Raw genomic sequence first — 11819 nt, forward strand, 5'->3', positions numbered from 1 at the left:
ACTTGATAAAAACAACTCATGCATTACTAATTCCTGTTTTACTAATACCTGCGTTATAATACTTTGTACCAAACAACCCCTAATAGTAGTAATAATTAGCAAAGGAGTTAGGCCGAAAAAGGAAAAAGATTGAATAAATTATAATTTTGAATAAATAGGCAAAAAAAGACCGTGCAACGTGTCCAGGTAAATTGGGAACCACTCCTCGTAATCCGGGCCAAGTGGGATAATATCTAATTACTTTTCTTAATTAGATTTTTACCATTTTAAACCAGATAGGGTTAAACTGTAGATATTTTAATCTAACCATAGTTTAACCCAACTTCTTAACCATGGTTAGTAAAGCAGTTTATATTGCTGCCTCCATCTTCTTCTTCTGAAGCCATGGTGAAGAAAAAGCAGTAGAGATAAACACTAGTACTAAAAACCCTCCAAAAAAATGATGATGATCGGCCGATCAACTCCGACCGTCCAAATCCCTCCTTGGGACGTCACCGATGATCCAACGGTTGATGTTTACTCCCCATTTTCCGTTAGCCCTGATTCTGCTTTCGATGCTTTGACGGCGTTGCAGCGTTACCTGCCGTCGAATGGTAACGACGTGATTTTTGACTCTGATGGGTTGGATATTCCGGTGGATGCTTTTTCATGTGATAACTTCCGGATGTATGAGTTTAAGGTGAGGAAGTGTGCCCGTGGAAGGTCACATGACTGGACGGAGTGTCCGTACGCTCATCCCGGTGAGAAAGCTCGCCGGAGGGATCCGAGGAAGTATCATTACTCAGGTACTTCTTGTCCTGATTTTCGTAAAGGTCAGTGTAAAAAAGGTGATGCATGTGAGTACGCTCACGGCGTATTTGAGTGTTGGCTACACCCTGCACGCTATCGTACGCAGCCTTGTAAAGATGGGACCCACTGCCGCCGGCGCGTGTGCTTCTTCGCTCACACGCCGGAGCAACTCCGTGTTTTGCCTCAGAACAGTCCGAGAAGCTTCAACGAGTCGTCTGATTCGTTTGATGGGTCTCCGGGTCGGGTCGGGTTTGAATCGTTTTCGTCGTCTCCGCCGCTTGAATCTCCTCCGATGACTCCGCGTGGGCTGGCGGAATCGATGCGTAATATGCAGATTGGGATGGTGAGAGGTATGCGTAGTATGCAAATGGGTTCACCTGGGTTTGGTTCACCTCGGAGCCCTTCAATACTCCGACCCGGATTCATGAGTGTGCCAACAACTCCGACCCGGAGTGGAGTGTCGGTGTTCGATCACTGCGAAGAAGAGCCGGCGATGGAGAGGGTAGAATCCGGGAGAGATCTCCGAGCAAGAATTTATGCTAAACTAAGCATGGAGAACTCTCTTGATGATTCCGGTGCACCGGATGTTGGATGGGTTTCCGAACTGCTGAATGGAATCCGGGTTCGGGTTATTGGTAATGGGTTTACGGATCTGAGGCCTCTGACTTTTGTAAATATTGAAGATTATTGTTATTGGTTGTAAATAGTTAGTAGTTTGGGCTGGAGAGATTAGCCTATTAATCTCTATTTTGTGTTTGCTTATTTGGGTATTAGGGGGAAGTTTTGAATATTTTGTACATAAAGAAGAAGATTTAGGGTTCTTAATTGCCAGGGGCTGCATATGTATATATGATTATCAAATTTGTATTTCATTTCTTGCCATTTTTGCTAATGTTTCTTGATTTGAATAATGTTTTGAGTGTTTAAAATCTTGAATTCTTCATTTGATATGATCTTGAATCAATCATGTAGGAATGAAAAGTTAGATTTTGTTCTTGAGTGGAAATGGACCACAATGCCAGCTTGATTGATGGATTTTAGAGTTTCTTCTACAAAGAGTAAAAAAAATCATCATTCTATTATCACCGGTATTCGTTATACATATTAGAGTTGAATAAATTTGAATTCACATGGTTCAGTTTCATCGGATCCGGTACTTATCACTCCAGCACGAGCCTGATCGATCTACTAGGTAAAGTTGCTTGTATTTGGTTTTGATGATTTTGTGTATGTTTTGGAAGAGGCAATAGTGGGTGGGTGGTTCAATGTTTTGTGTCAATTTAGGGGGATATGATAAATTCATATGAGGATAAGGTTGATGTGACATGTATTTTGGCATGATAGAATAGTTCCATTCTCTAGGTTTACTTGTTATATCAACGTCTTATTCGTGCGGTGGTATATGGTGTGGTGTTGAAATTGATTCTATATCAGGATATTTTGCCCCCTATTTTTATTTTCTACTTTTGAAATTTTATGACTTTAGGTGATTAAGCCGAAGTTGTTAGCAATTATATTTAGTTGTTGACGTCTCACACAAGTACCATAACTCAAAAGTTTATTGAGTTCAATGCTTAAGAAAATTTGATTGTGTTTGCAATTTTTAAAACTCTAGCCATTTTATATACGACATGATGTAGCTTCAACTTATCCACATGACTATCTAGCTTCAACTTATCGATGTCAGGATCGTCTTAACCACTAGGCCACTAAAGTCATCGCTTGGTCCCTCATTTTTATTAAAGTACTTATATATATTATTTAAAAAAAATTTATATGTACTTTTAATTATTTTTAAAAAAAACATGGAACAATAAGTATATTAAAAAAATACAAAGTGACCGTTAGTTTTCCCATTTTTTTTTAGGGAATGAAACATTTATTGGAAATAATTTCCTTAAGTGGGAAATTGTGTTTTCTTATTTATCTCCTAAAAATTTGACCCTATATTATTATTTACCTTATACTCGTCTTTTTTATTTTCTATTTTATTATTTTTATTCTCAATATTGAACTCTCTCCTACTTTTTTTTTTGATTTACTGTTGCTTAAAGTTACAAAAGAACAAAATTTGATTTTGGGTGTCTTCTTCAAAATCTCAAGAAGTGCCACAAGCAATCATTATAATAATATTGAAGGAGCACAATACTATTTCAATATTGTTTTATCAACTTATCGAATTCGTGAGCCAGGTTTTATTATTCTAACTTTATTTTATAGTTTTTCTTGAAAATTTGTTTTTGTTGATATTCTTAGTTCATAAGTATATATATTCTTGTTTAAGTTATTATTAAAATTATTCAATTTAAATATGTCAGTGAGAAAATATGATTTTGGTTTTTTACAAAAAGAGAGAAAAAGAGAAAACTTGAAGAATTAAATAAATCTCAAAAAGGAGCCCTTGATAGATTTTTAAAAAATAATAAAAATTCTGAATTAAAATATTGCTTATAGAATAATGTTAACAATTCCTGTAACTGTTGCCTTAGCCGAAAGAAGTTTTTCGAAACTAAAATTGATAAAATCTTATCTAATATCAACAACGTCTCAAGAGAGATTGAATGAAGTAGTTATATTATCAATTGAAAAGGAATTACTAAAACAAATCGATTATAAAATAGTAATTAATGACTCCGCATCTAAAAAGTAGATTTTAAATAAAAATATTAGGGCCCCTCTTTAAGGATTGACTTTAGGCCTCCAATTTTCTTGAGTCGGTCCTGATCGACCTGACTTTATATATGAGGGTTTGGAAGGTCATAAATAATAGAGTAAAAGATTAATAGATAGTTCAACTTAAACTTGCTTTTGGTGGGTTTAGGCTTGATGGAAGCATCGTGTCTATAGTAGTATTGATCGCATGTATTGGATTTTCAATTATCACATTATTTCATCGTGTTACTTATATTTTTTCTCTGGATCCTTTGTACTGCTTTCCTTATTAATTGACATGTTTTACTCACTGTCATTGTATTTCCTTTTATTATAAATACTTTGATACTTTAATTTATTGTACTTGAATCAGTGGTCTTTCGGAAACAACCTCTCTACCTCGTCAAGATAGGATAATATCTACGTAAACTCTACATTCTCTAGACTCCACTTGTAAGATTACACATAATATATTGTTACTTTCAATTACTCACCACACTAAATCAAATTTATCTCAGATAAAGTATGTTTTTGACTTAAAATTTTAAAATATATATATAAAATACACTAAAAATAAAAATCATAAAATTATCAAAAATAATAAAATTTTGTAACCACCCTCCATTCTAGTTGTGTGAATACTTATCCAAGTAAAGAAAAACATAAATATAGGAAATCTTAAAGAGTGAGTTAAGTAATTATATTTATGAAAAGAGAGATTAGAAGGGGTGAGGTGGATGGTTGAGGTGATAAAGCTGTTCTTATCCTTTGTTTAGCTATCACATCTTAGTGTCATTATACTATTTTATATCCTTGATTATCACGCCCTCTAAATAGATTGTACTTGCTACTTTTTTATTATTATCCTTTTGAAATCTTTAAGATGTGGAGCAAAATCTTTTACCTATGGCACTTTGTAATAATTATTCCTTTATCCTAAACACTTTTTTAAGTCCATTTTAATTTAATTTTGTAATAAAATAATTTATATGTATATTAATATTAATATTTATAATTCATCTTAAATCATAAACGTGACGCCCCCTTTTACTAAATAAAATATCTCTCTATTTTAGCTGGTTTTACTTTTTTTCTCTCGCTTCACTTGTTTTCTTTATGCTATAGTATAGAGGCGGCCTAAATTGAGAAGTTAAGTGTTGAAAATGAAGGAAAAGTGAAAAAGTAATTTATTTTTTAAAAGAGTAATTTTTCATATTGGTGGAATAAATAATTTTTAAGTGCTTAAATATAGAAATAGTTTTTCAAATTATTAAAGGGTTGAGATCGAAGAAGACAAGCTTCGTCACTTACTTGGCTCGACTTTGACTTTGATTTTGACTTTGAAAAATGATCGATTGCAAAACTGAGTTGCGCTGCTCTCGCAATTTCGAACTAGTGCAACCTTTTCTAAACTATTGTTTTTTTTTAATTACTCATTCTGTTCCAATTTATGTAACTTACTTTCCTTTTTAGTCAATCTTAAAAAAATGACACATTTCTATATTAAGTTTTCTTTCTTTCTTAAACTCTGTACCGAGTCAAACTACCTCATATAAAATGAAATGGAGGGAGTAGTTTTTAGTTAGCTATAAATACCTGATTCCTTATGAGATATTAGGTACAAATTGAGTACGAATTTTTAATATTATTATTCTTCTTTGGAAAAAAGAACAAATATACCCCTGAACTATCGTAAATGGTATGCAGATACCCTCCGTCATACTTTTGGAACATTGATGCCCCTGTCGTCCAAAAACTAGAACATATATGCCCTTCACTCTAACGGAAGACTAAATAGGGACACGTGGTGTAATCTCATCCGTTGATCCGATATTTAATAAATGTCGGGTCAGTGGATAAGATTATGACACGTGTATGTCCGTTAGTATAAAGTGTATATATGCTCTAGTGTTTAAACGGCGGGGGCACCAATGTCCCATAAGTATGACGAATGATATCTGCATACCATTTACGATAGTTCGGGGATATATTTGTCCTTTTTCCCTTCTTTTTTTTTTTAATAAAAACTCAAGTGTGATTTACACTTGTTGTGTGAGGACAACAACATGCAAAATTTGAGGTATTGCTATTTTGTTAAATTAAATCGATCTTTTCTGTAAGAATATATTCTATAACCTCGAGTGCTTAAGAGGAATAGTATCATTAAGAACAAACTGTGAATTTTGTAGGTTCGATTTTCACGCTTTCATCTTGATTTTACTATTATTATTATTTGTCTAATCTTATTTACTATGTTTACGTATATTTAATACAAATTTAGCACCTTCTAATGGATAACAATCTTAAAATTATTTGAATACTTTATCTGTATTGTGTATGAAGACTAAAATCTTCTGACGTTCTATTTTTTTTTTAATTTAAAGAATATAAAAACTTCACCGATTAAATCAATTTGTGTATATAGTTCAAAAATATAAAAAATTCCAAACTTTATCAAATACTCTTTTTGAATGGTTATTCTGATTTGAAGAGTATAAAACTTTCTTAGGAATATTAAATTTTCTTATTAACTACAAACAATATAAATAAAGATAAAGTCTTTATTATTAGTATTATGTAATACTAAATTATGTATCAGTAATTGACAACTAATGACTAATAAAATTGAAGTTGATGTTGAAACGACATATATTGCGGCAACAAATACTACATCCTCAAGTTGTTCAAAAGCTGCTATTACACACTCAATAGATAAACTATTGACCATGCGATATGAAATCATGAAATAAAATCATGAGATGAAATTGAAGTTTTGTTTGTATATGCGATATGAAATTTTTGTGTTGTATCTAATAAACATAAGAATTTCATAAGTTGTAAAACTATTAAAATAATTCCAATTGTTTATTTCTTATCAAATAAATAAAAATTTATAAAATTGCATAATAAACTATTACAAAGCTATTTGTTCTCCACTTAAGTAATTGTTTTATCTAACTTTAATGAAAAAATGGTCAAATACCCCCTTAAGCTATGACAAGATTCTCAACTACACACTTATTCTTCACGGGAGTCCTATCACCCCCCTAAACTGTTTAAAATTAAAAAATTTACCCCCTTAAAATGTCACAACCACATTTATATTGGCAGGTGATATGCACATGTTTGACAACTGGAAATTTTATTTAAAACTTTTTTTTCTTTTTTAATTTATTATTCTAAAAATTATGTTGAAGGTCAAAAGGTTGAAATTTGTAGATTTGTGTCTTGAAACTTTTTAATTATAATGTTGATTGCTAATTGTTTGAAGCTGAAAACATTGGTTAATTGAGTTTATATATAGCTGCGATTTTTGAATCTGAAGAATGTGGGAACTCCATAAAAATCGACGAGCATTCATATGAATTTTGTGAATCTATATTCTTAAATTAGGAGAAACTGAGTTCGTCGATGGTTCAAAGAATATCATATGGCTGAAAATCGAAGCTAAAGGTTGAAACTTTGAAGTACAACTTGAAACCACCATTAAAGTTAGTTTATAAGCTTGAGTTATAATGTTTACTTACCACAGACGAGCTCCGTTTTGAATGGATAATAAATCAAAAGAATCGAAATGCTGAGATAAGCTTATATCTAAAATTTGAGGCAATTTGAAAAAGATTTAGGGTGGTTTTGCATCAAATTTTTGTAGCAATCATATAAAGAAGATGAAGAACATGAACTGCATTTTTTCAGATTTGCAAGAAATTACAAGTTGTTAAATCAGTTGAGAAGTATTATTTGTATTGAGCATGTGAATGATGATGCAGGGTGACATGTCATTTGCTGATTGGACTAGAAGTTAGTTAATTAGATATTTTCCCATTTTCAGTTAGTTAGGTTGTTAGAACTCTGGTTAGTATGAGTCGGTTACTACTACTATATAAACATTGTAATTGGTATACTGCAGTTTGTAATTTTTTATCTTCTTCTCAATACAATTTGAAATTCTCTCAACAATGGTGAAAGCTTCTTCTGTTGTTTTTGCTTAAGAACACAAGTTCATGATCAATTCAGTGATCAATTCATAGTGTTTAACATGGTATCAGAACTACAGTGAGTGAATCTAGGAGTTTCTTTTCACAGTGTGTTGGTGAAGAACTGAGAGATTCATCAATCGTAGTTGTAGATCGTTAAAGTTGATTAGCTATGGTGACTAAACCAGATCATAATCATCCTCTGTTTTTGTCTTCTTCTGATGTAGCTGGAGCTGTCCAGATTGGAATCCAGCTTGTAGGAATAGAGAACTACACATTGTGGAGTCGTGCTATGCGACTGAACTTGCTTACAAGGAACAAATTAGGCTTCATTGATGAGCTGGTCAAATGTGAAGACTTCAAAACTGATTATGAAAAACAGGACTGGGATCGATGCAATACCATGGTGATTTCATGGATTATGAACAATGTGAGTAAGGAGCTTGTTAGAGACATTCTCTTATGTTCAAGTGCACACACAATTTGGACTGATTTGAAGGATAGATTTGATAAAGTAAACATGTCAAGGATTTTTCACCTTCATAAGGCGATTGCTACATTGACTCAAGGAGTCTCCCATGTATCTGTCTATTACTCTAGGTTGAAGGATCTGTGGGATGAGTACGATTCCATCATCCCACCTCCTTCATATGAGTGCTCCAAGTCTAAGGACTACACTGAGGGACTATTAAGGCAGAAATTGTTACAATTTTTGATGGGACTGAATGACAATTACAGTCAAGCTCGCAGCCAAATTTTGTTGATGAATCCACCACCAGGTGTAAATCAATGTTAAGCCATGATCGTTCAGAATGAGAGTTAACGAATGTTATCTAGTGAACATTCATCTGGAAGTGCTCCCGTTGATCCAATAGCTTTGTCTTCTTACAGATATGAAAATTCAACTAATGTCTCTAACTATTCTAGTGGTGGAGGGTCCTCAGGTGGTAGTTCAGGAACAAGTTCTTCTAATAGATCAAGGAGGACTTCTTTTGTGTATTGTGATTTCTGCAACATGAGAGGACATTCAAAGAAAGCCTGCTATAAGCTCTTGCAATGTAGCTATTGTAACATGAAAGGTCATACCAAGGAGACTTGCTATAAGTTGATAGGTTATCCTGCAGATTATAAAGGAAAGAGGAAGGTTAATGCAACATGTGCAATGCCAACACAACTTCAGAACAATACATCGATGGAACAATATTTCACTCAGGATCAATACAATCAAATCCTTAGGATGCTGAATAAACCTATGCTTCAAGAGTCTACTGGTAATCTGGGAGGAGGTATACATGCTTCTAATGTCACTCAAGCAGGTACTAATGCTAATAATGTTTCTCCTAATTCTTTGCCTAATAAGCATTCTAAATGGGTAGTAGATAGTGGTGCCACTGGCCATAAGGTAAACAATAACTCCCTATTGAACACTGGTCTGACAGTCCCTAATCCAGACAAAGTGCAATTTCCAAATGGTGACTCTGCTATAACTCAGTCTGGAAATTGTCAACTAGATGGAGGTGATGTAGTTCATAATGTATTATGTATGTCAGCATTTCAATTCAATCTCTTGTCTGTATCCAAATTGACAAGGGAATTAAATTGTTGTGCAACCTTCTTTCCTAATTTCTTTATTCTACAAGATATCTTCACTGGAAGGGTGAAGGAGATTGGTAGTGAGGAAGATGGCTTGTATACAATGAGATCAAGTATTGGACATGCAAACAACATGATTCACTCTTTGACTGTTAAATGATGCAGTGAAAACGGTTAACATAAGAGAATGGGCCATATACCCATGACAGTACCTAGAAAACTTGATATAGTTAAAAATAGACATGATCTGTGTTTAATAATTGTGATATATGTCCATTGGCAAGACAAACTAGGTTTCCTTTTCTATCTAGCAGTAGTAGAGCTTCTCAATGTTTTGATTTGATATATATGGATGTATGGGGGCCATATAAATCTGTCACACATAATAACATGAGAGTTTTTCTAACCTTGGTGGATGATCACTCTAGATGGACTTGGGTTTTCCTAATGCACCTTAAATCTGATCACTATTCTTAGGAATTTCTTCCGTATGATTGCAATATAGTTTGGAAAGAAAATAAAGATCTTGAGGTTTGACAATGGTGGTAGTTTTTTAACACAGAATGTAGAAAATTGTTTGATGATCATGGAATTATACACCAAAGTTCTTGTCCCTACACTCCACAACAAAATTGAGTAGTAGAGAGAAGACACAGGAACATCCTTGAGACTGCTAGGGCTATCAGATTTCAAGGTTCTCTGCCTATTAGATTTTGGGGTGAATGTGTTTTAGCTGTTGTGTTTCTAATCAATAGAGTTCCATCCACAGTCTTGGGGAAAAAGTCCCCCTATTTCATGTTATATCATGCACAGGCTGATCTTTCTAACATAAGGACTTTAGGTTGTTTATGTTATGCCACCAACTTGATCAAGGGCATAAATTTGGGGCTAGAGATATTAAATCAGTTATGATGGGATATAGTGCAACTCAGAAAGGGTACAAACTTTGACTTGACAACTAAGTCTTTTTTGTGAGTAGAGATGTGCAGTTTTTGGAACATATTTTTCCTTTTCAGAATGGCAATCCAAGTGCTGAGTTCATAGTTGAGGATGAATTCTTGGTTCCTGGCAATAAGGTTTTCCCCTTAAATGATCAATAATTGGATTCTGCACAGTTAGCAGATATGTCTCCACATGTAGTTGTTTCTGATCATGTAATTGATCCTTTGATAGACTCACACATTACCACTCCAGTAGTTCCTGCTGCAATGGTTCCTTCTGTGGAGATTTCCCATGATGAGATCCCAAAATGTACTTTCACATCTGAGCATGCGAATGATGATGCTGCAGTTTCCACTAGGAAAACATCAGGCAGACACATTAAACCTCCTATCTGGCAGAAAGACTTTGTGATTGCTAATAGGGGTAGGTCTGCTCATTCGTGTTTATATCCTATTGCCAACAACATCAACTGTAGTGGTTTGTCTAGTACATATCAAAGTTATGTGGCCCAATTGTCAGCAGACATAGAACCAACTTCATATCATCAGGCAATACAGGATCCAAGGTGGATACAAGCAATGAAAAATGAAATTCAAGCTCTTGAGGACAATGGAACTTGGGCAGTTGTACCTTTACCAAGTGGTACGAAAGCTATTAGTTGTAAATGGGTATACAAAATTAAATACAGGGCTGATGGACAAGTGGAGGGGTTCAAAGCTAGACTTGTAGCTAAAGGGTTCAATCAAAGTGAAGGTCTTGACTATTAGGAAACTCTTTCTCCTGTTGTGAAAATGGTGACGATAAGAACTGTGATTTCTCTGGATGCTATTAGAGGTTGGTCCATTCAGCAAATGGCTGTTTACAATGCATTTCTACAAGGTGATTTAAATGAAGAGGTGTATATGCAATTTCCACAGGGTTTTAAAAATGGGACACAAGATCTCAAGGTTTGCAGGTTGCTTAAGTCTCTTTATGGTCTGAAACAGGCTTCAAGGCAGTGGAATGTCAAGCTTACATCTGCCCTTGTCACAACTGGTTTTAAACAGAGTCATTTAGACTATTCTTTACTAACCAAAAGGTCATCAGATGGGATAATGATTGTCCTAATATATGTTGATGACTTATTGATCACAGGTAGGAGCACAACCTTGATAGATGATGCCAAACAAGTTCTGAGTGACAATTTCAAAATTAAGGACGTAGGAGACCTTAGATATTTTCTTGGAATTGAATTTGCTAGATAGACAACTGGCATTCTCATGAATCAAAGAAAGTGTGCACTTGAGCTCATTTCAGACTCAAGTTTGAGTGGTTCCAAGACCATTGCCACACCTGTTGAGCTAAATCAAAAGTTTACAACTTGTGAGTTTAATAATCATATTGGTGGTCCTCCTGATCCTGTCTTAGCAGATCCAGGGAAGTATCAAAGACTTGTTGGTCGACTGTTATATTTGACTATTACCAGGCCGGATATTGCCTTTGTTGTCCAAAGTTTAAGCCAGTTCATGCATGCTCCTAAGCAATCCCACTGGGATGCTGCACTCAGGGTGGTTAATTACATCAAACAAGCTCCAGGTCTTGGGGTTTTATTGTTCTCTTTTAGCTCAGCTTCACTCCAAGGTTTTTGTGATGCTGATTGGGGCCTTGTATAAACACTAGAAGGTCTATTATTGGTTATATGATTAAGTTTGGAGACTCTTTGATCTCCTGGAAATCCAAGAAACAACCAACTATTTCTAGGAGCTCAGTTGAAGTTGAGTATAAGAGTTTAGCCTCAGATGTTGCTGAAATTGTTTGGCTGATTGGTTTGTTCAAAGAACTCAATGTTGAGTTGCACTTCCCAATTTCTTTGCACTATGACAGTAA

General features: G+C 34.4%; 2 protein-coding genes across 2 annotated transcripts; both read left to right on the plus strand.

The window, feature by feature from the left end:
- Positions 1 to 366: 366 nt before the first annotated feature.
- LOC102599404 (zinc finger CCCH domain-containing protein 20-like) lies at positions 367 to 1697 on the plus strand. The gene has a single exon (XM_006355244.2). It carries the CDS (start codon positions 440 to 442, stop codon positions 1490 to 1492), a length of 1053 nt encoding a protein of 350 aa, XP_006355306.1. The 5' UTR covers positions 367 to 439; the 3' UTR covers positions 1493 to 1697.
- A 9515-nt stretch (positions 1698 to 11212) lies between these two features.
- LOC107062082 (uncharacterized mitochondrial protein AtMg00810-like) lies at positions 11213 to 11605 on the plus strand. Its single transcript, XM_015312308.1, has one exon. The coding sequence runs from the start codon at positions 11213 to 11215 to the stop codon at positions 11603 to 11605; it is 393 nt and encodes a 130-aa protein (XP_015167794.1).
- Positions 11606 to 11819: the final 214 nt, after the last annotated feature.

The sequence above is a fragment of the Solanum tuberosum genome, unplaced genomic scaffold (assembly GCF_000226075.1).
Source record: "Solanum tuberosum cultivar DM 1-3 516 R44 unplaced genomic scaffold, SolTub_3.0 scf00198, whole genome shotgun sequence".
Taxonomy (NCBI): Eukaryota; Viridiplantae; Streptophyta; class Magnoliopsida; order Solanales; family Solanaceae; genus Solanum; species Solanum tuberosum.

Bases quoted from the DNA above. Each gene is read 5' to 3' on its own strand.
- LOC102599404 (XM_006355244.2), top strand. From the start codon at position 440: ATGATGATGATCGGCCGATCAACTCCGACCGTCCAAATCCCTCCTTGG.
- LOC107062082 (XM_015312308.1), top strand. From the start codon at position 11,213: ATGAATCAAAGAAAGTGTGCACTTGAGCTCATTTCAGACTCAAGTTTG.